General features: G+C 41.1%; 1 protein-coding gene across 1 annotated transcript in view; it reads right to left on the reverse strand.

Moving 5' to 3' along the window:
- MGAT4B (alpha-1,3-mannosyl-glycoprotein 4-beta-N-acetylglucosaminyltransferase B) overlaps positions 1-25,956 on the reverse strand; it is an 820,251-nt gene that overhangs the window by 56,648 nt on the left and 737,647 nt on the right. Inside the window, exon 12 of the mRNA XM_077474298.1 lies at positions 24,209-24,287. Coding sequence (XP_077330424.1) covers positions 24,209-24,287 — 79 coding nt within the window. The remainder of the gene's footprint in view (positions 1-24,208; positions 24,288-25,956) is intronic.

A 25,956-nucleotide genomic window follows, 5' to 3' on the forward strand; every position in this document is an offset into this window, starting at 1 on the left:
GTGTGTATTATCACACTGGCTACACCTCCCTCATTCCAATACCACCTCTTGCTTCATTTCCACCCACTTTCCTACTTCTTCCCTTAAGGTGACAATACACATTACAATCTAATTGTACAATCTCCTTTAGATCCACAATCAGCTAATGTAGTACAAGGAACTGTCTGATTTGATACAAATTGAATGGATTGTTCAGGTGGGTCATCCTATTCCATAGTTTTGGTAAATATAAAGGAAATCTTACAGCGATTGTACAGATATAAAGCTGGCCATATACTATGCAAATTATTGTACAGATAATTTTCATAGTATATGGCCAGCTTTATATAAGTACATATAGGAAGGAGTGGAAGGAGACATTTATCTGTCAGGCCCTTTCACATCTCAGAGTTTTTCATTGGGTGTTTTGGAGTGTGTCTAATAGTCACGCATAGGGCAATCCATTTACATGTCCCAAAGATGGCACGATCTTATAAACGCCTTTTTGCTTCCTTCAGATAATCATAGTTACAGTTACATAGTAGCTGAGGTTGAAAAAATACACAAATCCAACCTATGTGTGTGATAATGTGTCAGTATTACCTTGTATATCCCTGTATGTTGTGGTCGTTCAGGTGCTTCTAATAGTTTTTTAAAACTATTGATGCCCCCCGCTGAGACCACCACCTGTGGAAGGGAATTCCACATCCTTGCCACTCTTGCAGTAAAGAACCCTCTATGTAGTTTATGGTTAAGCCTCGTTTCTTCTAATTTTAATGAGTGGCCACGTGTCTTGTTAAACTCCCTTTCACAAAAAAGTTTACTCCCTATTGAAATCATATCCCCTCTCAAGCGTCTCTTCTCCAGAGAGAATAAGTTCAGTGCTTGCAACCTTTCTTCATAACTAATATCCTCCAGACCCTTTATTAGCTTTGTTGCCCTTCTTTGTACTCGCTCCATTTCCAGTACATCCTTCCTGAGGACTGGTGCATCTTTATTCTGAACATATATGCCTCTTCCCTTTGTTGGCCATGCAAAAGGCCACATCATGGTTGTTCTTTAAGGCTTTGGAGACAGATTTCTCAAATTTAGTAAGCTAAGTAGTGCCCTCCCCTAGATCATCTCAACCATAATAAATTATATAAAATAAGTCCCCTAATAAGTAAAAATTCCAAGCGATTTGCATGTATGTATGTTCCAGACCAAAACATTGGGCTTGCTTACATAGAATTAAGAGACTGAACATTTCTTTGAATTATCAAACTACTTTTTGGATGCACTTTTTGATGGAAACATTTTTTTAGACTGATTATTGATGCACATTAAACATTGAAATATGGTTATTTTTAGTCAAATTCATTGAATAACAATAAGAAGATGTGATGCACTTTATTCACTGGACTCTATTGCACTTTATTCACTGGATCAAATTTATGTGTATTTTGAAGGTTTTATTTATCACTATAATTGTTTGTTAATAATTGTTTGTGCCAAGACACAATTTCAGGAGGAATCAGTGTATTTTAAAGCACATTTGCACTTTTTTTTTTTTTAGTTGTTAGCGCTACTTCATTATTTATACACAGATTTATTGGTGACAGTAACACTATAGAAGTTTAGCTGCTTTCCACTTTATACTAAACACTTTATATGAGAATATTATTTTTCATAATTTTCTCCACATTTTTTATATATCTTTAGTTTATTGATTGTCAAGCACTTTCTAGATAAGCGCATTAGTACTCTACTTTTTCAAGGATATGTGTATGCCTTCCGTGTGTATGAAGGCAGAGACTACCAGCTCCACCCCCTTGAGTGCCCAACGTACATCAGAACCAGAGAAAAAATTGTCTGGGACCTGGCATACCCCCTACTCAAAAAAAGGCTACCATCTCTACCTCGATAACTATTATACAAGTTTGCCCCTTATCTGCCACCTGTACCATGAAAAAAACCTGGCCTGCGGTACCATCAGAAAAAACAGAAAGGGCTTTCCACAAAACTCAGTGACAACAAGGCTACAAAGGGGGGAATCCGCAAGTATGAGGGGTGCGGAAGTATTGTCCATGAAGCGGAGGGAAAACAGAGATATCTACGTCCTGTCCACCATCCACAATGCCACCTTGGTGGAGATTCCCAGAAGACACAGCCCAATTGTAAAGCCCGAATGCATCCACAATTATAATCTGGGGGGTTTGATGGATTTAAATAACCAGATGCTACTTCCCTATTTACCAATTATAAAGGCCCTACTGGTATAAAAAATGTCACAATTTACCTTTTTCATATGGCCATGTATAATTCGTACGTCATATGTCACCTATCAAAAGCCCAGGGAAAGTCCCAGCAACTTCCTCAATTTTATTGAAGAAATTGTCACTGCCCTGAATCTACCAACAAGGAACCCCCCCCCCGAAAGCATTTGCTTTGATTGCGTGAAAGTCAACTTTCTGAGCAACATTTTCCCAAAAATATTCCCCCCACAGAATCAGGAAGAAGACACCATAAGAAATGTTGTGTATGCAGCAGAGGAGTAGTTAGAAGAGACACTAGTTATCATTACCCCCAATGTCCCTCCCAACCTGGCCGATGCATCGGAGAATGCTTCAGACATTATCACACTTCAATAAGATATTATTTCCCCTTATTTGTAACAGACTGCTATTTACCCCTGTCCCCATTTCTTTTGACCAAGGCCCCAAGCTTGATGGTCCTTCCTGCTGCATGGACCAATACTTTGACTGTGCTGACCTAATCTCTGCCTGTAATGACCCAGGACCTTATGGGTCATAGTCCTCCCTGCTGCCTAGACTGCTGCTGCTGCTGTCCATGTCCCTGCCTGCTACCTGGACCAATGCTTTGGCTGTGCTGACAGTATCTCTGCCTGCACTGAATATGGACAGTATAGTATTACTGACCATGTCCCTACCTGCTGCTGGACTGATGCTTTCCTCTGTGGACCACTGCACTACTAAAACCACAGGTAATCTTTTTTTACCCTTTGCTCAGTAGAATGTATTTTGGGGTGTAATTGGTATGTACACGCTATGTGTTAGAAATATGAAGGGTCTTCGAAAATGCAATAGGTTGTCAGGAAACTATATGTGCAAATTATTTCCCTAGAACATCTGATGATACTTCTTAGATGATGAGCCTCTGTATGTGGCCAAGCTGCATAAAAGTCTCACACATGTGGTATTGCCATACTCGGGACGAGTAGCAGAATGTAATTTTCTTTTTCATACTTCATGGGATACAGAGTTAGGCTAATATTCATTACCTTCTGGGTTATACTTCATCTCCAGGTGAATGGACACTGGTATACCAATTATCTTTAGACAGGAAGTCCCCCTATATAACCCCTCCCATACAGGAAGTACTTCAGTTTTTTCCATCTGCAAGGTGGCTGGCATGGTTGTTTAAGCTCTCTGAGCTCCAGGTCTCTAGTACCACAAACTGTTCCTTAATGAATCAAGGGATTGACCGATCAGATCCATTTGACTCAGGCTATATATGCTTAGATAAATGGTACCCGAGCCTCACAAAGAAGACTCAAGATCCTGCAAAGTTTTGCATGTAATGTGCCCTTTGGTCGCTAGACCCTGAAAAGTGGAATCATGGACACCACAGCACTAAGGCATTCCTGCAGAGTTCTGTACAGGTCCAAGGGAGTGGACCCAAAACATGGAAAGGGTACCCAGTCCTTGAAGTTCCTCAAGTGACAGGAAGCAGCCGTGAAGGGTGAAGATTGGGCTCTTAGTTTCTAAACTGCCCTGCACCTAGACGGATAACTGAAACCCCTTTATTGCGGGGTGTCCCAGTGATTGTAACAATCAGTCAAGCTAGCTAGCTAGAGGCTGGACAACTGTGTGCGGTGACAATATGGGGTAGTTTTGGGCTATCTGTGGGTGTTTGCAAAGTTTTTGGCTTTTGTCTGGCTGTTTTTTACCTGTATGATGGCGCACAACAGTGAGCCATTTTGCCTTGGTTCGCTGTGGCGCACTTGCGTTCGCAAGAGTGCCGTTGGGCTTAGAAGTTTGTTTGGTGGCCATGCCGCATATGGCTTCGCCGCACATGCACCATAGCCTTATCTGGACGTACGAAGATACACGTCATACACTAATATAGCCACACCCATTCGCTGGGACCGCGCATATGCGTGTGCATGCATGCACAGAACGTTCTGGCGCACAGCCAGCTTATTTAAGCTGTGTATGTCAAGCATGCAGTGCTTCCAGAAGGCAGCTGTGGGACACAGAGCAGGCTCTGAATCAGGCATTTGCAGCGTTGCATTTCTCCTTACCTGGGTCACGTGAGTCACCAGGTGTTACTTGGCAGGCTAAAAGTGCTTAGCAGGATTGTTGCATAGGGACTTGGTGTGCCCTATTAAAGGGTCTCCCTTCTGAGGTGTGTTAATACTACACCCAGGTACTCTCTTTTTTTGTGGCCTGGCAGATGAGTCTACTTCCGTGCAATCTGGACAAGAAGATATTCAGTTGATGTCTGCCTCTCAGTCGTAGAGGCATTTGATCCTGACTTTTACCAAAATGGTTTGTTCTACCTTTAATAGAAAAGGAAGTGTAGCTCTTAAAAATAAAAATCAATAATAAAATTTATCAAAAAACATTTGATGGATCAGCATAAAGTCCATTTAAGATGTCTTCATATATGGAAGGAAAGATAGACCATCACCATCATCCAATAGTACTGACTCTTACCATCAGTGTATGGGGTATACATGTCAAATGTACTGAATAGCGGCACCATCGATCGCTCATACAAACACTGTTCCACTCCACATGCGATTAAAGCTGCTCCACCTCATGTAAAACCATTAGGGGTAAGGAAATCACTCCCCATCCAGAGGAAAGAGTTCTCTACTTACTGAGGCATCTCTCATTTAAAACCTCCAGGGACTGCTTCCCCAAATGTCTCAGCGCCAAGGCAGTTCCACCAACAGGGTGCTAGGGCCAGGGCCAGAAAAAGCCCTGGGTTCAAAACTCTTCTAAACCTAGCTCTATCGGGTTGGGGGAAGACTTCTGCACTTTGTGGACATTTGGGAGAACAATAGTTCAAGACGAGTGGATCACTTCAACTATATGCCACGGTTACAAGCTGGAGTTGCTGGGGGTTCCCCCTAAGAGGTTTCTAAGATCCAGCGTTCCCTCGGATCCTCCAGAAAAGAGACTTATTGTTTCAGGCACTACATCATTTAGTGCATCACGGAGTGATTGTACAGATTCCTTTATCCAAAAGAGCGAACCTGTTTATGGTTCAAAAACCAAACGGGGACACAAGGCCCATTTTTGGACCCAAGATCCCTGAACCAGTATCTACTAATCCAGTCCTTTAGGATGGAGTCTGTCTGCTCAATTGTAGCCTCGCTCCAGTTGGGAGACTTTTTAGCCTCAGTTGATATAAAAGACACGTATTTACACCTACCTATCTTTCAGCCTCAGAGGTTCCTGCGATTTGCAGTAGAAGAATGTCATTTTCTGTTTGTGGCTGTACCCTTCAGGCTTGCTACAGCTCCCTGGGTGTTCACAAGGCTCCTAGCACCAGTACTGGGTCATTTAAGGGCTCAAGGGATCCTGGTGCTCGGGTATCTGGACGACCTCTCGCTCAGAGATCACTCATTACAGGTTCTAGAACACAGCATAACATGCAAAGCGCGGTATTTGAAAAGCTTAGTCTGGATCATAAATACCGAAAGGTCAGCCTTGAAACCAGCTCAGTGTCTAAAGTTTTTAGGTCTGATCCTAGATACCTTCCAAGCAAGAGTATTCTTGCCACCCACAAGTATCTGTGCCCTGAAGGATCAGGTGCACCAGACAACTCTCCATTCGGCTCTGTATGAGTCTTCTAGGGAGGATGGTACCCTCCTTTGAGGCAGTGCCCTATGTCCAGTTCCATTCCAGACCTTTACAACAAGACATCTTGTTGGCTTGGAACAGGAGAGGACAAGCCTGGATTATCCAATGTTCTTATCTCCTCAGGCACGCTTAAGCCTAAACTGGTGGTTGCAGGATCAGAACCTGCGAGAGGGAAAACCCTTCCTCTCAATACTGACTACAGATGCCAGTCTCTCGGGCTGGCGATCGACCCTAAAAGGGTTCACAGCTCATGGGAAATTATCAAGGACAGAACAGACCTCAACTTCAACATCCTGGAAGTACAACTGGCCCTATGGTCCTGGACGGTGGAGCTTCAGGACTGTCCTATCAGGGTTCAGTCTGACAATGCCACTGCAGTGGCCTATATAGACCACCAAGGCAGTACCAGGAGTTGTGCAGAACTGAAGCAGGTGAATCACATACTAGCCTGGGCAGAGGGACATGTGCCGATTCTATCGGCAGTCCATATCCCCGGAGAACTGGAAGGCAGATTATCTCAGCTGCCAGCAGATCTGCCCGGGGGAATGGTCCCTACAGCCAGGGGTGTTCCAGGAAATTTGCCAATGTTGGGGATGGCCAGAGGTCGACCTACTGGCATCCAGGTTCAACAACAAGCTACAGCAGTTTGTGTCCTGAACAAGAGACCCTCTGGCAATCGGAGCAGATGCTCTGGTAGTTCCATGGAGCCAGTACTTCTTGGTTTATGCTTTTCCCCCAACCCCTCTCCTTCCACATTTGTTGCACAGGATTCGGACAGAAGGGGTTCCAGTCATTCTGGTGGCACCAGCCTGGCCCAAAAGGCCCTGGTTCCCGCATATTATGAGACTGACAATAGACGGGCCATGGACGTATCCACATCGCCCCAATCTAGGGTGTTAAAGGACCATGGCATCTACTCTAGTGAATGCTAGAAAAGCTGTCACTAGGAAGATCTATCATAAGGTCTGGAAGACTTATATGCTTTGTGTGAAGCCAAAAAATGTCATCCTTGGAAATACGTGATTAGGAGAACTCTCTTTTTTTCCACAGTCAGCTGTGGAAATCAGATTGGCTTGGAGTACAATCAGAGGTCAGATTTTGGCCCTGTCAGTATTCTTCCAAAGGCCTTTAGCATCCCATTCACTGGTCTGAACCTTTATGCAGTGGGCAACTTGTTTGCTTTCCCCATTAGGTCACCTATGTGTTCTTGGGGCTGGAACTTAGTGCTGTCTGTGTTACAGAAAACAACCATTTGAACCTATCAAGGAAATTCCATTAGACCTGCTGTCACGCAAGCTAGCCTTCCCGATGGCTATCACTTTGGCTAGAAGGTTGTCGTTGGCGGCCCTTTCATGCCGGGAACCATACTTGATCCTTCACCACGACAGGGTTGTGTTATGACCCGTTCCATCCTTTTTGCCAAAAGTGGTGTCAGCCTTTCATTTAAATCAGGACATTATTTTGCCTTCTTTTTTCTCTCAGTCTCATTCGGCGGAAGAAAGACGACTGCATTCCTTGGACGTGGTCCAGGCAGTCAAGGTTTATTTGTCTAGATCTGTGGAGATCCGAGGATCAGACTGCTTTTTTGTTTTACCAAAAGGACCCAAGAAGGAGCAGGCAGCTTCCATTGCCAATTGGGTCCATCAATTGGTCATTCAGGCCTATGGTCTGAAACGTAAAGCTCCTCCCTTTAGCGTGAGAGCTCATTCTACTAGGGGTGTAGGAACCTCCTGGGCTTTTCACCATCAGGTATTTGTGGCTCAGATTTTTAAGGCTGCTACCTGGTCTTCAGTGCATACATTCACAAAATTTTATCAAGTGGATGTTCAAGCAGCTGAAGATTTGGCTTTCGGCTGTAGTGTACTGCAGGCTGCCGTATAAGGTCTGATGGCTATTGTTTGGCAAGTTGTCTCCCTCCCCTGAAGGCTATTGCTCTGGGACGTCCCAGCAGGTAATGAATATTAGCCCATCTCTGTGTCCCATGATGTATGAAAAAGAAAATAAGATTATTTTGTCATACTTACCTGTAAAATCATTTTCTTTGAGTACCTCATGGGATACAGAGGTCCCTCCCCTCTTTTTTGAGGATTCAGTGCTTGCTACAAAACTGAAGTACTTCCTGTATGGGAGGAGTTATATAGAGGATCACTTCCTGTCTAAAGACCTTTGGTCTACCAATGTCCATTCACCTGGAGATGAACTATAACCCAGCAGTTAATGAATATTAGCCTAACTCTGTGTCCCATGATGTACTCAAAGAAAAGGATTTTACAGGTAAATATGACGAAAAAAAATCCTATTTTCACATTCCCAATAATACAGCGCTCGCTGATTACATAAAGTGCATATATCAAACAGTGCAAAAAGTTACAGAAATGATGTCAATGTGTTTTGCCCCTCCTCCAGGGCATGAAGGACATCTGGAGGAGGGGCGAAACGCGTTGATGTAATTTCTGGCTTTGTAACCAATGACGTTAATTCTGCCCTCCGTAGAATGCACGCTGAGCTGCGGAGAAACCGGAAGAGCCTTAGGATTTTGTTATGCCTGTTTGTTCCTGGAATCCTGTAAGTGGTACTCTTATATGTGCAAATAGTTTTATCAGTACTTCACTATTGTTTCTTTGAGCTTGGTGGATATCCCAGTTGCCCTAAAGTGTACAGTTTGGAGACCCTATTGAGGAAGCCTAGAAGTTCTTCACTTCTATCACCAGATAGAAGCGTTTTTCTCTAATGAGTGTGGAGACAAGAGGGGAGTGTGGCACAAAAAAAAATAGATTATTTTCTTTCCACATTTTCCAAAAACTTGTGGGGTAAAAATGGCATTCTCAAAATACTCATAATGCCTCATAGAATATACATTGGGGTGTTTGCTTTCCAAAATGGGGTCATTTTGTATGTAGCAGTATAATTTTTGGCTAGTGTTTTTTTTTTTCACTTATATCGCAAAAAATAAAACAAACTGTGGTGATTAAATAGCACCAAAATAAAGCTCCATTTGTGTGAAAACAATGATACAAATTTTGTTTGGGTACAGTGTTGTATGACTAAGTAATCATTCAAAGTGTGAGAGCACTAAAAGTTGAAAATTTGTCTGGGCAGGAAGGTGGTAAAAGTGCCCTGTATTGACGTGCTTAAACATGAGCAAGCTCCTTAAACCCACCTTAATTTCAGGGTTATCAATTTCAATGAGCAATGGTGATGCAGCTGTTCTAATTATAACTGGTTAATTGTTGCATGCTTTAATACAGACCATGGACAATAGACAGATTTTTGATAATTTATACCTCGTATAAATGGTCTCCGTCACATGCTGGATTCTGCTTTATGCATTCCCTATGCATTCCCTATTGACACAGAGTTTTCATTATTTCTTATGGGGAAATTCACTTTGCTACACGAGTGCTTTGGATTACAAGCACGTTTCCGGAATGAATTATGCTTGCAATCCAAGGTTTTACTGTAGTTTATTCCATAATAAAGAAAATTCACTCCAGAAAGTGTAATATTGTCAACTGACTTCAGCAGTAAAGTTATGTTCATATCTCATATTTAAATTAAATATCCCTACCTTCACACAGATGCAGTGTGTAATTTTTTTTTATGCATTCTTTAGTTATAGAAAGTATCATACAGTAGAGCATATCCACAACGGGCCAAACACCTGACTAACAAGAAAGAAAGTACATCACAATGTCTGGCATAGCATCAATCTGTCAAGTCATAGCACGACCATTGTATTCAAGATGACCCAGCATAAGTATAATTGCTGCCTATGTGAATATAAATAATGGAATAAAGTGCAAGTAAACCTCACTGTACATACTATTCTTGTATCAAAACTATGTGACATTCTAAAGAAATAGAAAAGCAAGGGGGTGAAGAAATGAGGATGAATGGGATTGGGAGAAGCAATAAGGGGGTCTCTCTCCTGTCCCCTCTCCTTTGAGGGAAGATCATTATGTCTGCGTCGTCAGCAGTCTGTAAAAAGGATTCATACTCCGAGTTAAAAGAAAACTCATTCCAATCATACCATGTTTTCCCCTATGTACCAAAAAAAATATTTAAAAAAACAAAGGGAATAATTGTAAATGGGTTACTAAGGTACCCCTATGGTCACTCACTAATGTAAAAAGTGGGGATCCATGGTCAACCCACAGCACACACAAACATGGCAGACAGAAAGATAATCTGCCAGAAAAGTAACTAAGCCTCCAGGGCTTACGTAGATTAAAATAATTACTACTCCAAATTTTCTGATATCTATCCTGGGAGTATTTGTCTGCGGCCAGTAGATTTTCTATACCTTCAATTTCATTCACTTTAGTTATCCACATTGCTATCAGGGAAATACACAGTTTCCAGCATTTCAGGATGCAACTTCTAGCCGCATTGACCAAGTATGGAAGTACAGATCTCTCATATATCCGTTTAGGGCTAAGGTTGTGGTATAGTAAGAAAATGGCCTATTTGGAATAGGTTCATCTGTAATTTCATGCAAAATTGAATGGACCCTTGACCAAAAACTTTGGAGGGAGAGACATGGCCAAAATATATTTAGTAATTCTCCTATAGAAGGGAAAATGTGGTGGAGCGTGTGGGGTGTTATGTACCAACAGGACAGAATTTTAAATCCATATTCTTGTTATTTTGTGCAAATAGACACTTTATGAGAGAAATATATGACCCAGTCCCGTTGTTCTGGGGACACCTGGAGTTGAGGTTCAGATTCCCATTTTGCAAGATAAGGTAGGATAAAGTTTTCAGGAAGCCATTAAGCTTGTTATACATAATCGAGATTGTGTGTTTAAGTGGGAACTGGAGTTCACATTCTTTTTCAAATTGAGTAAGCGGTCTAGAGAATGAAGATGCGGGAGAAAGAGAGTGGAGAAAGAGTGAAGGAAGTGAGTTAATTGTGTGAGCTCCCTTAATCCGAGATGTGAGAGGCTTTGTTCTGAGATGAATTGTCTGTTAATTTGGCTGAGAGAAAGCAGCGGGCTCGGATCATCTTATGCTGGGGTCTTCTACCCGAAGCTGAAAGGCAGAGTTACCAATGATTGGGTAAAGAGGAGATGGGGATGGAGAGACATTATCCTTGTTAAAAAATGTCCTGCATATTGCCCACGTGCTACCAATTATAGGTTGGTCTTTATTTCGAGTGGGATATTTTCCTGTCACCAGGGAAGAGTGATAAATGGGATTTTATTATGAGTTTGTTCTAATTTCACCTATTGTTTTCAGTGAGCCATGGTGGCAACAGTCAATCAACCTTGAAAGGTGACAAGCCACACAGTATAGTGAGAAATCTGGTACTGCAATAATCCCTAATCTTTGTGCAGTGTGAGTATGGACCATTTCAGTCTCTGTGGTTTGTGGGACAACAGGAACTGGTTAAAAGCACAGTGTGCCATCAAGGCTACCAAACCATGAAACATGTTTTTTGGTGTAAATTTAACCTCTAAGGTTCGTGCTTGGTCATTTGGCATGTTTGTCCCCAAGTTTTCCATGACTGAGTATGCCTCTTTAAAAGTAAAATTGCCTTTGAACTGATGGACGACATGATCAGGTAAAGAAATATTCAGGGCTCCCGACTTTTGGTAGTTAATAAAAAAGTTAGATAGGGAGCCATAAAGGGAGAACTCTTCCAATCCGATTTGGAAGTGATACGATCAGTTTGGTCACATAAAACAACAGATCATTTGTGTATGCAGCCACTTTTTGATGTTTAAAGCTGGAGCCAAACACTCCACTGATATTGGGGTTTGCTCTCATTCTACATAAGGGTGGTTCTAGGGTCAGAACATGAACATCCAATGCACCCAGTCAAAGGCTTTCTTGCATCAGTAGATAGTAATAGCATCAGGAGACACTTTGATCAGGGCAGATGTATGAAGTGCAAGGTCCTAATGATGTTATCACAGCCCTCTCTGGAGGGATATACAATATGCTGGATCGCTGTGGTGATGTAGGATATGCTGGATTATGCCCACCAGATGGACCGCCAAGATCTTAGTAAATAGTTCCAACTCTGTATTTAGTAGCAATATTGGGTTGTACTTGTGGCAACCAAGTGGATCCCTGCCCTCTTTAGGCATCAGGGTTACATGGGCTCATAGAGAATTCTGAGTCTGTACCCACTGCATTAAATGCTTTCACAAAGTACAGTGAATGAAGAGAAGCAACAAATTTATAGTACCTTAGGATAAAGCCATCGGGGTCAGGGGCTTTTCCAGATTGAGTTTGTTGAGGGCCATTAGGAACTCATCTTAGACAGAGGTCAAGTTTGCTGTTCCTTTTTGGACAGATGACTAGGAGCAGTGTCTGGGACAAATTATACAGAGCTGAGTAGTATTCTTGAAACCTTGCAGCAATAGCAGGGGAATCATGAACCTTGGCACCAAAGCGTGTATTCATTTCAGGGATATGTGAATGAACAAATTGTGTCCGTAAGCCTCGGGAAAGCAATCTTCTGCATTTATCCCAGTGTTCATAGAGGGCACGCCTGCATTTAACCTGCATGGCTTTGGCCCTGTCTAGACACAGGAATTTAAAGGATAAGTTCGCCTTTTGTAAAATGTTACACCCATATTCAGGGTGTAAGATGTTACAAAGGTACCGGCCCCCGCTCGCTGCCACAAGCTAAAGAAAACGCATCTGTGCAAGACTGTTGCGCGCTGTGGTAGTTCAATGATTCCGTCAGTGTAAAACTGCTTTTTGCCTGCAAAAAGATTTGTGCATTTATTTATTTTTTTAAAAGGTGAACTTCTACCACAGGGCGTTCTGAGTACAGCGAGCTCGCCTAGTGTGGCTCGAGACAGTCTCCTTATATAGAGCCTCAAGGTGCTGGATATCTTGCATTAGAATAGCAAGCCTTTCCACCATAAGTTACTGAAGTCTTGACCACAGGTAAATAAAAACTCCCCTATGTATACCTTTGGGATTCTCACAGTATCATGGGATATCAATTTGGAGTTTCATTGTGTGTAAAGTAGCACGACAGCTATTTTCAGATTTCAGTCTAGAGTCGTGTGTCATATAGCATCGCATCATTTATGCGCCAGGACCAGTGCCCTCAAAGCATGGCTGACATTGCCATGTCAAGAGAGACAGGGGCATAATTGGAAATTGCAACAGAGCTGATAGAGGCTGCAGTGTGTTGTGTTTTGAATGCATTTTAGATGCATAAGTGTGCTCTCCTGGAACCGGTACCAATAATGCAAAAATCCCGGAATTTCCACACCACAAAAAAAATGAGTATACGCGAATGTAGTCAGAGAAAACAAAGCCCTTGTACACACGGTCGGAGATTCCGACAACCAAATCTGTCGGAGTAATTCCGACGGATTCATTTCCAGAAGAGGTCTGAAAGTGATGTTGTATACACATGGTCTGACAAAGTTGTCGGAAAATCCGATTGTACATAATGTGATGACGTTATTTCGTTAGGACGGGACTACGTTGAGGCTAGTAGCCAATAGCTTTGGTCTAGGAATTTGATCTGAGCATGCGTGGCACTTTGTCATTCGGAGTAGGCTACACATGATCGGAGTATGTCCGATCGGAGCATTTTGTCTGAAAATTTTACCGGCAAGTTGGAAAAGTTGGTCCGTCGGATATTCCGACGGAAATAGTCCGTTGGAGACCACACACAGTCGGAATATCCGACAAAATGGTCCGATAGGACACATTCCGTCAGAATCTCCGACCGCGTGTACAAGGGCTAAGAGTTCTAATGCATGCATCTCACCAAGAGCTATAAAACACTGAAATTAATTAAACATGTTACTTGTTGATATTGGTGAACTGTGTAAGTAAGAAGTAAGAAATCCCAAAGTACAGCAAGGGCTTGAACGAAGAACAGTGGGGAAAATAATTATTTAATCCCCTGCATATTTTGTTTGCCCACTTACAAAGAAATGAAGGGTCTATCATTTTTTATCATAGGTGTATTTTAAATGATGGAGACAGAATATCAACCAAAAATCCAGAAAAAAAAACAATGATACAAATGTAATAAATTGAGTTGCAGTTCAGTGAGTAAAATATGTATTTGATCCCCAAGCAAAACATGACTTAGTATTTGGTGGAGAAACCCTTGTTGGCAAGCACAGAGGTAAGACGTTTCTTGTTGTAGTTGGTTACTAGGTTTGCACACATCTCAGGAGTGATTTTGGTCCACTCTTCTTTACAGATCTTCTCTAAATCCTTAGGGTTTCTTGGCTGTCACTTGGCAACTTCAGGTTTTCAGCTCCCTCCATACATTTTCTATAGGATTAAGGTCTGGAGACTGGCTAGGCCACTCCATGACCTTAATGTGCTTCTTCTTGAGCCACTCCTTTGTTGCCTTGGTGGTATGTTTTGGATCACTATCATGCTGGAAGACCCATCCATTACCCATCTTCAGTGTTCTGGCTGAGGGAAGAAGGTTCTCATCCAAGATCTTACAATACATGGTCCCGTCTATAGGCCCCTCAATGCGGCAAAGTCAGCCTGTACCTTTAGCAGAGAAACCCCATGCTTGACTGTAGGGATGGTGTTTTTAGGGTCATAGTCAGAATTTTTCTTCTTCCAAACAGGAGTCAAGTTAATGCCAAAGAACTCAATTTTGGTCTCATCTGACCACAGCACTTTCTCCCAATCCTTCTCTGAATCATTTAAATATTCATTGGCAAACTTGAGACAGGCCTGCACATGTGCCTTCTTGAGGATTGGGACCTTGAGGGCGCAGCAGGATTTCAATCCATGGCAGCGTATTGTGTTACCAATGGTTTGTTTGATGACTTTGGTCCCAACTGCCTTGAGATCATTCACAAGCTTGTCTCGTGTAGTTCACTTTTCTCATAATATAGTTACATAGTTGGTGAGGTTGAAAAAAGACACAAGTCCATCAAGTTCAATCCATGTGTGTGATTATATGTCAGTATTACATTGTATATCCCTGTATGTTGCGGTCATTCAGGTGCTTATCTAATAGTTTCTTGAAACTATCGATGCTCCCCGCTGAGACCACCGCCTGTGGCAGGGAATTCCACATCCTTGCTGCTTTTACAGTATAGAACCCTCTACGTAGTTTAAGGTTAAACCTCTTTTCTTCTAATTTTAATGAGTGGCCACAAGTCTTGTTAAACTCCCTTCTGTGAAAAAGTTTTGTCCCTACTGTGGGGTCACCAGTATGGTATTTGTATATTGAAATCATATCCCCTCTCAAGCGTCTCTTCTCCAGAGAGAATAAGTTCAGTGCTCGCAACCTTTCCTCATAACGAATATCCTCCAGACACTTTATTAGCTTTGTTGCCCTTCTTTGTACTCGCTCCATTTCCAGTACATCCTTCCGGAGGATTGGTGCCCAGAACTGGACTGCATCCTCCAGGTGCGGCTGGACCAGAGTCTTGAAGAGTGGGATAATTATTGCTTTATCCCTGGAGTTAATCCCTTTTTTAATGCATGCCAATATTCTGTTTGCTTTGTTAGCAGCAGCTTGGCATTGCATGCCATTGCTGAGCCTATCATCTACTAGGACCCCCAGGTCCTTTTCCATCCTAGATTCCCCCAAAGGTTCTCCCTCTAGTGTACAAATAATCATCCTTACCCCATGAGGCAAAATCTTGCATCGTTCAGTTGTCTCCTTTTCACTAAGCTTCTTGCTGGTGGTCTTGTAGCCCATTCCAGCCTTGTGCAGGTCTACATTCTTGTCCCTGCCGTCCTTTGACAGCTCTTTGGTCTTGCCCATGATAGTGAGGTTTGAATGGAAGCAAGAGAGTCTGTGGACCGTGTCTTTTATACACATAACAATATATATTTATACACATGCACCTTCTTAAATTGACAGGACTAATCAGTGTACCACATAAGTACATACTGTAGCCAGTCTGTGGGAGACAGAATTATTGTTGGTTGGTAGGGGATCAAATACATATTTTACTCACTTAACTGCAACTCAATTTATAACATTTGTATCATGTGTTTTTTTTTCTGGATTTTTGGTTTATATTCTAACTCTATCATTTAAAATACACCTATGACAAAAATGATAGACGCTTAATTTTTTTGTAAGTGGGCAAACTTACAAAATCTGCAGGAGATCAAATAATTTTCCCCACTACTTATTCAATCTATGCAACACAAAGAAGCAGTATATGCGCGGACGTATAAGGACCATTTTTTAAAGCTAACAAACAACAAAAAAATAGAGTTATAATGAAAGAATGGGAAAGCTGACAATCACTATAGTATTCATCACTACTACAGCGACTGCGACGATACTCTGCGTCCCTGACAACTTCTGTCCTGCACAATGAGCAGAGGGGTTGCTGGCTAGGCCCTGCCACTCCTTCACATGCATACAAGCCATTTTATGATTGGACAAGGTGGAGAGGAGGGACAGTGATGTCATAGGACCCGGGAAATTGTGGCAATCACTGTAGTAGTGCCAACTACTACAGTGATTGTCAGCTTCCCTAGGGGCCTCTCAGGTAAGACATAGGTATACTTACATTGAAACTAATTCCTACCTGGATTCAAACACAATTTGCAAAGCTAATTAAACACGGGCAAAGTCATTAGAGCCACGTTAATTGCAGGGTTTTGAATTTCAATGAGCAATGTTGATGCAGCTGTTCTAATAATTATACCTTGTTAATTGTTTTATGCTTCAGTAGAGCCCATGAACAATAGATAGATTTTAAAGAATGTATACTTCAGATAGAATACTCTACTGTATGTTTTATGGTTTCTGTTGTCTGTTTCCACTATGTATCTACCACTCATATCAGAGTCCCTCTTAGACATGATTACAATGTTTTATAAGTGATTGCCTAGTTTAATTCCAAAACGTGAGTTACAACTTCAAGCTCTTGCAACTTTTCAGTTTGCTGTTGCTGATGGCATCATCTTAACAAAATCATATCGATCTTGTGGTATCACAGGACCCAGAAGACTGCAGCAACCACTGTACTAGTGCCAACTGCTACAGTAATTGTCAGTTTTACTTGTGGCCCCTCAGGTAGGAGAGATGGATACTTACAATGGTCCAAGCTGGACCAATATAAGTATGCAAAAAGGAACATATCTGAAATTCCACTTTAAAGTAATATGCTATAATGTATGAAGTAATTCAACTAACCTTACACATTTAGCTTTACTTAGAGTTGGCTGCCAAATAAAATGTAATATGTCTTGCATATTACAAAATGAAACCATTACCTAAGCCTCAAGATCTTTAAATCTGAACCAGGCAAACATAAAAAAAATGAAGCCTGTAATCCTTTAACATTTTATTATAAATTATTGGATGCAATTTTTTCAGTACAAATATGTAAAATCTACCTTTATGTTATCTGTCCCGATCTTCTCTACACTAGTACTCCAAGAGTTTAAAGGCCATTGCAGTGAAAAAAAAATATCCTGCCTGCAGCATCTTTGGAGCATGTTAGAGGAGCTAAAAAAAACAGCATCAAAAACGCTCCTGCCCTCTCATTGAAACGAATGGGAACGGCATCAAATGTGCCTCAAAACCGCCCCCACTAAGCCTTTTTGGTGTCGTTTTTGAAAACCACAACACAAACTCTGTAAAAACACCTCACAAACGCTCCATTAACACATAAGCATTTTACTGGCAGTTCTGAAGCAAAAGTGCCCCAGTGTTTCTCTCTCATTATCCAATTACCAGGCTGAGGTTATGGAGGTGACAAAGGCATTGCTTTAGTGGACTAATAGCCAAACCTCTTTTTTTTAAGTTCTGGATAGAGTGGGGAATGATAGACTTTGTGCCAGGTTTTTCATTTTTGTATCCCCACTAGAGATATTTCCTTTCACTCATTGTCTCGTATTGAGCTTTAAAAGATCAGGTCAATCACCCAACTATGGGAATGCAGAAGATGTGTGGATCATAAAATAGCTGGATAGAATTGCACATATTTTTGACAGGTAAAGCATTTCGCATATAGTCTGTCACTCAGCCCACTGGAATTCATTACACTAAAACATTATATATAATTAATTCTGGCTAGACATATGCAATACTAAAAAATGTGTTTTGTTTTCGATTCTTTTTTTTTTTTTTTTTCGTTCATCGGATCATTCCTTTAGATGCGGCATTTGTTATTTCGGAAAATTCGTAACTTCGGATGCATTTGTATTCATTATGTTCACTAACAGTTACTTTGGCCAAATTTGAAAGGAAATTCCAATAAAAATGTAAATCTAATCTATCCCAAATTAGCTGTTATGGCGCAGAGACCTGAATCGAAGAATTACTGACTTCAGCTATTTTACCTGTAATTTAAAAATTGACTGTAATAGTACTTTACTTAATAATAAATAAACTATAATAATTGTTAATAATTTAATTATACTGTAATAGAAAATACAAAAAATTTTATTATCTGAATGTAATCGATTTGATATCCCCTTCCCGATCATCTGCCGCAGTTATACTGCGGTAGGTTGGCTCCCCTGCAAGAGCCGTCGTAGCTGTACATCGGCTCTTTAAGACACTGTAGCCGCCCGCAATCACTCGTGACACCCACAGTTAGAACACACACATAGGGAACACATTTAACCCCTTGATCCCCCCTAGTGTTGTTAAACCCTTTCCCTGCCAGTGACATTTATTTATACAGTAATCAGAGGCAGTGGATTTTTTTTTCCAACTCCAGTCCGGTTTGTTCAAAATCCAGTCCGGGTTTTTTCAACTCCAGCCCGTTTTTTTAATTTAAAACCAGTTCAGGTTTGTTTTCAAACTCCAGTCCGGTGTTTTCTCTAAACCAGTCCAGGTTTATTTTTTTTTCAACTCCAGTCCGTTTTTTTTATTTTAATTCCAGTCTGTTTTTTTCCCAACTCCAATCCATTTTTTTTTTTAAAACTAGTCCGGGATTTTTCTTCAACTCCAGTCCGTTTTTTTGAAATCCAGTCCGGGTTTTACTTTTTCAACTCTAGTCCAGGTTTTTTTTTCAAATCCATTCCTGGTTTTTCCTAAACTCCAGTCCGGTTTTTATTTGAAATCCAGTCCAGTTTTTTTTTCAAAACCAGTCTGGGTTTTTATTTAAAAAAAAAAAATGCTTAATAAAAAAAATTTATAAAGGTGTGTTGCTAAAAAATAAGTGTAAAAAATAACCCCAGATCATTTTTTTTCCCCAACTCCAGTCCGGGTTCTTTCCCCAACTCCAGTCCGGGTTCTTTTCCCAACTCCAGTCCGGGTTCTTTTCCCAACTCCAGTCCGAGTTCTTTTCCCAACTCCAGTCCGAGTTCTTTTCCCAACTCCAGTCCGAGTTCTTTTCCCAACTCCAGTCCGAGTTCTTTTCCCAACTCCAGTCCGGGTTCTTTTCCCAACTCCAGTCCGGGTTCTTTTCCCAACTCCAGTCCGGGTTCTTTTTCCAACTCCAGTCCGGGTTCTTTTTCCAACTCCAGTCCGGGTTCTTTTTCCAACTCCAGTCCGGGTTCTTTTTCCAACTCCAGTCCGGGTTCTTTTTCCATCTGACAGGCTTTTTTTTCCAGTACGGGTTTTATTTTTCAACTCTAGTCAGTTTTTTTTCAAATCCAGTCTGTTTTTTTTTTCAACTCCAGTCTATTTTAAATCCAGTCCTGTTTTTTTTCCCCTCCAGTGTTTTTATTTTTTAAAAACCAGTCCGGGTTTTTTTTTTCCAACTCCAGTCCATTTTTTTTTAAACCACTCCTCCTGTAGTATGTAGCAAAATATATTTTGGCCTAAATTTATGAAGAAATTTAATTTTTAATTGGATATGTCTTATAACAAAGTAGAAAATGTGTTATTTTTCCACACAAATTTCCTGTCTTTTTTGGTTGATATGCTGTATCGGGCTTTCACATTGGAGTGAGGAGGAGGAGCGGCTCTTTCGGGGCACTGTGCAGGCGCTATTTTTATAGGGCGCCAACTTTAGTTGGATTCAGTTTCTTTCACTACCAATCACCATACATTAATTATGTGTTTATTCTGCTGCACATCAATGGCTTTAGCTAGGCATATCATATTGTAGTTTAGAAACTTGAACACCTGTTTCTGAACCTCTTGTGAAGTGTTTGGACAGCTGCTCGTTTGTAGAAACACAAGTGTGATAATGTAGTTTTGATGTGATCTCTCATACAGGATTAATCAATGTGATGGCTAGAAATCCCAGCTCTTCACCTCAAGTCACACAGCAGAGTAGGTTATGAGACATGCAGCAGTACTTCAGCAGGGTGTAACATACACTTACAGATAACAATAGTAGGTCCCTTGTGTATAGCCCACATTGTAGCCAAACATATGCCTGTCAGGTTTTTCCAAAATGATCAGTGCCGCTGGCTATAGCTGGCAACACTGATCTGTGTATTCTGCTGGTGGGGAAGCATAGCAGGAGCGATTTCCCCATTCAACTTGAATGTGTAGATGGGGGACGGATTATTATTTTTTTGATCAACGTGCTGGTTGAAAGGAAAAGTGATGAAGGCATGATCATCTTAAAGCAGAATGGTAATCTGGACCCCCCCTTCCTTATACTCACAATGTGTACAGTTGCAGTGTGTGGATTTTCTAGGAATTAATGCCTAAAACGGAGTTCCCCCTAAAAGTCTAAAAGTGGAACGTCCACTGACCTGCCTTCTAACCCCCCGGAGCAACATTTGGCACCTTTAGGGGGGGGGGGGGGGTAGGTGAACAGGTACCTGTTTTTGACTGGTACCCTTCCCCACCTCTGGGAATTGACGCCGCAACACTGTCCCTTGGAAGCTTAAACATGCGCAGTAGGGAACCAGCTGTGAAGCCAAAAAGCTAAACTGCCGGTTTCCCTTGCGACAAATTGCGGTGGTAGCACCCGAAAGCCAATCTGAAAATCGGCTGGGGTGCCGACATTGCGGGCTCCCTGGACAGGTAAGTGTCTGTATATTAAAAGGTCAGTAGCTACAGTGTTTGGAGCTGCTGATGTTTATTTAATTTTTCCCCAGGCGGAACACCTCTTTAACCACTTGCTTACCGCATTCAGTATATATACTGCAGAAAAGCGGTTAAGCTACGCAAACCACCGTACCTGTACGTCGGTCTGCGCGTGTGGTAGTGTGATAGCGTGCACCGCAGGAGTTTATCTCGGGGAGTTTGTCTCCCATGGTTGAAATGTAGGATCTTTCATTCTATTAATAGTGTAGGCCCCACTAATAATGGGGTACTTCGACGCAGTAAGTTGGGCTTAAGCGCCATAAGGTGTGACCAAATCCTATTATTTTTTGAATATGTTCAGGTGTTTTAAATAGCCTGTTTGTGGTCTTATAGCAGCACCATCTTAAATGTAAATGCATTTAGGGTGTGCCCCACAAGTCTGTTGTTTATCACATGCACAGACCGACGTATAGGTACAGTGTGGGCACGCGTGCACCCCAGGGGCTCGCACGCTGGTCCGGAGGACTCAATGTCTGCCGGTCACCCACGATCGAGGTACAGTATGTAAACAAGGCGGATCCCCATTCTAACAGGGGACAACATTGAGATCTGCTGTTTCTAGTGATCAGGAACAGCAATCTTTGTATTGTCCCAGTAAGCCTATCCCCCACAGAGTTAGAACACACCCAGAGAACACAGTTAAGTCCTTGATTGCTCCTATTGTTAACCCCTTCCCTGCCAGTGTCATTTATACATTCATCAGTGCATTTTTTTTTTTTTAGCACTGATCACTGTAATAATGTCACTGGTCCCTAAAAAGTGTCACTTGGGGTTTGATTTGTCCGCCGCAATGTCGCAGTCCCACTAAAAAACACCACCATTACCAGTAAAAACAATAAAAAAAATAGTCTAAATCTATCCCATAGTTTGTCAACATTATAACTTTTGGGCAAACCAAAAATATGAAGAAGAATACATATTGGCCTAAACTGATGAATACATTTTTTTTATATATTTTTTGGGGATATGTATTATAGCAGAAACAAAAAAATATTGTATTTTTTTCAAAATGGTCAGTCTTTTTTAATTTATAGCGCAAAAAATAAAAACCATAGAGGTGATCAAATACCACCAAAAGAAAGCTCTATTTGTGGGGAAAAAAGATCATCAATTTTGTTTAGATACAGCATCGCACGACCGCGCAATTGTCGGTTAAACCGACGCAGTGCCGTATTGCAAAAAATGGCCTAGTCATTAAGGGGCTAAATCCTTCCCGGGCTGAAGTGGTTAAGCTGCTGGTCAAAAACGAGATGTAATTTCTGGGAAACTGTACACTTTTCAAATGTTATTTTACAAAAGATCATTAATCTTCATTTCCACCTGCTTTTGTAAACCCCTCCTTCACACTACTGCCTGAATACATAATGTTACATTATTATACAGCTGCATGTTGTCCTAACTGGCTTCCTCTCAAAATCTGAAGCTCTATAGTGCAATTCTAGATGCTGCAGGTGTTCCGAACTGTGCTACAATCAAATCACTTTTATAGTTGTAAGAACATTATTAAAACTTTGATCGACTAAACTCAAAGCAATATACTTGGGGCTAAATAAAGTTAACCACTAAATGACCAGCCGCCGCAGTTATACTGCGGAAAGTTGGCTCCCCTGCGCAAATTGGCTTCATTGTAGGGCGGATCATGCAGGCGCAGTTGCAGGGGGGGGGGGCCCACGGGTCGGGCGGACTCAATGTCTGCCGGTGGCCCGCGATCACCAAATACAGAGGCAGAATGGGGATCTGCCTTTGTAAACAAGGCAGATCCCCATTCTGACAGGGGACATGACAGATCTACTGTTCCCAGTGATCTGTAACAGTGATCTCGGTGATGTCCCAGGCAGCCCCCCCCCCCACGGTTAGAACACACCTAGGGAACACAGTTAACCCCTTTCCTCACCCCCTAGTGTGAACCTCTTTTACATTGATCAGTGCATTTTTATAGCACTGATCAATGTAATAATGTCACTGGTGTCATTTGGAGTCCGATTTGTCTGCCGCAATGTCGCAGTCCCGCTAAAAATCGCAGGCCGGCGCCATTACCAGTAAAAACAATAATAAATAAAGTCCCTAAATATATCCCATAGTTTGTAGAGACAAAAGCTTTTGTGCAAACCAATCAATATACGCCTATTGTGATTTGTTTACCAACAATATGTAGAAGAATATATATATCGGCCTAAACTGATGAATACATTTGTTTTTCTATATTTTTGGGGGGATATGTATTATAGCAAAAAGTGAAGAAAAAAAAATCTTCAAAATTGCTGCTCTTTGTTTATAGTGCAAAAAATAAAAACCGCAGAGGTGATCAAATATTTGTGGGAAAAAATATGTAAATTTTGTTTGGGTACATCATTGCACGACCGCACAATTGTCAGTTAAAGAGACGCAGTGCTGTATCGCAAAAAAATGGCCTGGTCATTAAGAAGGAAAATTCTTCTGATCCTTAAGTGGTTAAACTATATAAATAGTGTCACAATACATGAAGGAAAACCTTTGGTTTGATTTTACATCTTAATCAATAGGTCCCATCATCAACTGACTTGAGGCATCTGATGAGGTTTGAGACATTCAATATACAGACTTATAGTTGCTTCTCTTGAGAAAGTTTGAGGACTGGACTACAAACATCTAATTATTTGCACTTGGAAAGAAACACATTACATAATGACCAACCAAAGTGAATTTATGGACAGAAGAGAAGGTGACACACAGGCAGAAAAGGCACAAAAGTAGCTGACCAAAAAGGAGAAGAGAGGCGGCAGAGCCTGAGCTAACCACATACTGAGAAAAGTGAGCAAGAGATAAGGAGGAAATTACATTACAGGGAAGAGAGAGGCTGCAGAGAATGAAGTCATCGTGGACAAGGGGAAGTGAAGATTGAAGGCATAGAGAAAGCGATCATGGATTGGCAGAAGTGACAAAAAGCAGTGGTCATCTGATTGTGTACAAGGGATAGAGAAGGCCAAGCATTGCGAACCATTGGCTGCATATGTACAGTGAGGCTAGATAATGGTTGAGGAACAGAGCAAAAGATTAATGTGATTGGGGGGCAGGATAGCGTAAGCTGACCATAGAAAGCAGATGCTGAACAAAAACTGAGAGTTGATGATGGGTGTAGAGAAGAGCAGAGATCAGGGGAAAGAATGCAGTGGTAAACCTGTTCATGGACTGGAAAATGAATAAGGACAAGGCTGAGAGGGAGCTGATATTAGTCTGGAGGGAAAGTTCACGTATAAAGGTATCATTTTAGGTTCAGCGATTGGAGGACATAACAGCTAGGAAACTAGTACTTAAGGACAGCTTTACATCAAGTAAATTGGATTTAATCTTTTATATATAAAAAAAATCAGTCAATAGCTGCACATCAAAGGTCTAAAAAAACAAAAACAAATGAACTTGGTCATTTTTAAAACATACAATAAACACTTACATCAAAAGGGAGAATCTCCACTGTTGTGTTATAAAGCTTATCCTCAGGGTGCTCTATATTTCCACTGCGGAAAAAGAACCTGCAGAAGGAATGTTAGAAAAAAAGAAATAAAAAAGCATGAGATGAGGAGCCAGACCCTTACGTCAAAGATGACTACTGCACTGAAGCTTGATATGATGATATTGAGTGATTACTTCTTAAATTATAATTAACTTGCTTCCTACTGAGAGATGCCACATTCATAACTACCACTGCCTGAATCACAGCCAGTACTGGTCCCCTATTTTGACACTTTCCAAAATTATCTATGCCTGTGAAAATTGCTTGTTGCAGATGAGCATCTCCTAATTGCTTTAAATATGATAAAGACTTGCATTATTTCACCAGTTTTCAATTTTACTATACAAAGAAAAACACCTTGCACTGCTTTAATGAATAAGCCTGTAAATTGTTGGCAATTACATATAAAGGAAACAGCTGAAACAACATACATGTACATTTTATTTCAACCAATTATAGAAGTTACAGATAAAGGCATAATGTTAGCATGTGCGTGTGTGTGTGTGTGTGTGTGTGTGTGTGTGTATGTATATATATATATATATATATATATATATATATATATATATATTAATTTGTAGCACACACATACATGACAGACAGCGAGGGAACGCAAGCGTAAAGAAACAAGTCTTAATGAACAAAGGGGAGAAAACTATGAAGGACCTGTAAAGAAAAGTCCTGCTAAAAAGCTATTTTTTCCCCTTTAATTGGTAAAGAGCCAATGGATACATCTCATTAGCATAACCTTATTAGTTTGGGACAAAACACAGAATGTATGGTTTTTCAAATACTTAAAATTATGTGTTATCCATTATATCCTACAAAAAGGATCTGATCACATTTTAGAGTCAGAGGCCATGAAAATTCTAATTCATACATTTTCTCTCTAATCTACAATCCAGGTGGATTAGGTAAGGCAGAAAAAGACTTCTTGACATAGCTGTTGGGATACTATTATTCTCAATTTTATTATGTTTACTTGTAGGAAATTCTTGAAATAGAGTCACTACTTAAAACACGTAACCAGCTGGGTGGTCTCGAAAAATGCATAGGAACCCTCTGGAAGTACAATATTGCAGGTTAAATGAGTGTGTGTGTGTGTGTGTTGGGGGGGGGGGGTACTATGGAAGACCTAGAACTCAATGGAGTATCTCTTGGTGGACCTGGCAACAGGATGGAGCATGTGACAGATGAAGAAAGGCAATATGAGCATATTATACAAGCTGCAGCTAAAGTGATGCATTATTCACTATTCCCTTTCCAAAGTAATGTTCTCACCACTCCCTTTGGACCAGCAGGTTTCATGCAGCACACAAGAACCAGCAATGATAACACCTCTTCCCTTTCCAAAGTTGTGCACTTACCACTATTTATTTTCTTTTCCACAAGCAAGTTTACTTACCAATATTTACCCTAATATTGTAGGTCAAAATGCTTTGTTGTAATATCTCCCCCTTTCCATGCCCAAGAGGGTTAAGGCAGTGTTGGAAAATAATGGTGGCCACAGAAAATATTGAAACATTGGGCCCAATTTGGACATTTACACTATGGGGCTCACTTTTGTTGCCAGCGGTTTAGACATTAATGGCTGTGTGTTGAGTTATTTTGAGGGGACAGAAAATTTACACTGTTATACAAGCTGTACACTCACTACTTTACATTGTAGCAAAGTGTCATATTGTCAG

This window comes from Lithobates pipiens, unplaced genomic scaffold (assembly GCF_037356315.1).
Source record: "Lithobates pipiens isolate NorthernLeopardFrog02 unplaced genomic scaffold, aLitPip1_a1.2 Scaffold_8, whole genome shotgun sequence".
Classification (NCBI taxonomy): Eukaryota; Metazoa; Chordata; class Amphibia; order Anura; family Ranidae; genus Lithobates; species Lithobates pipiens.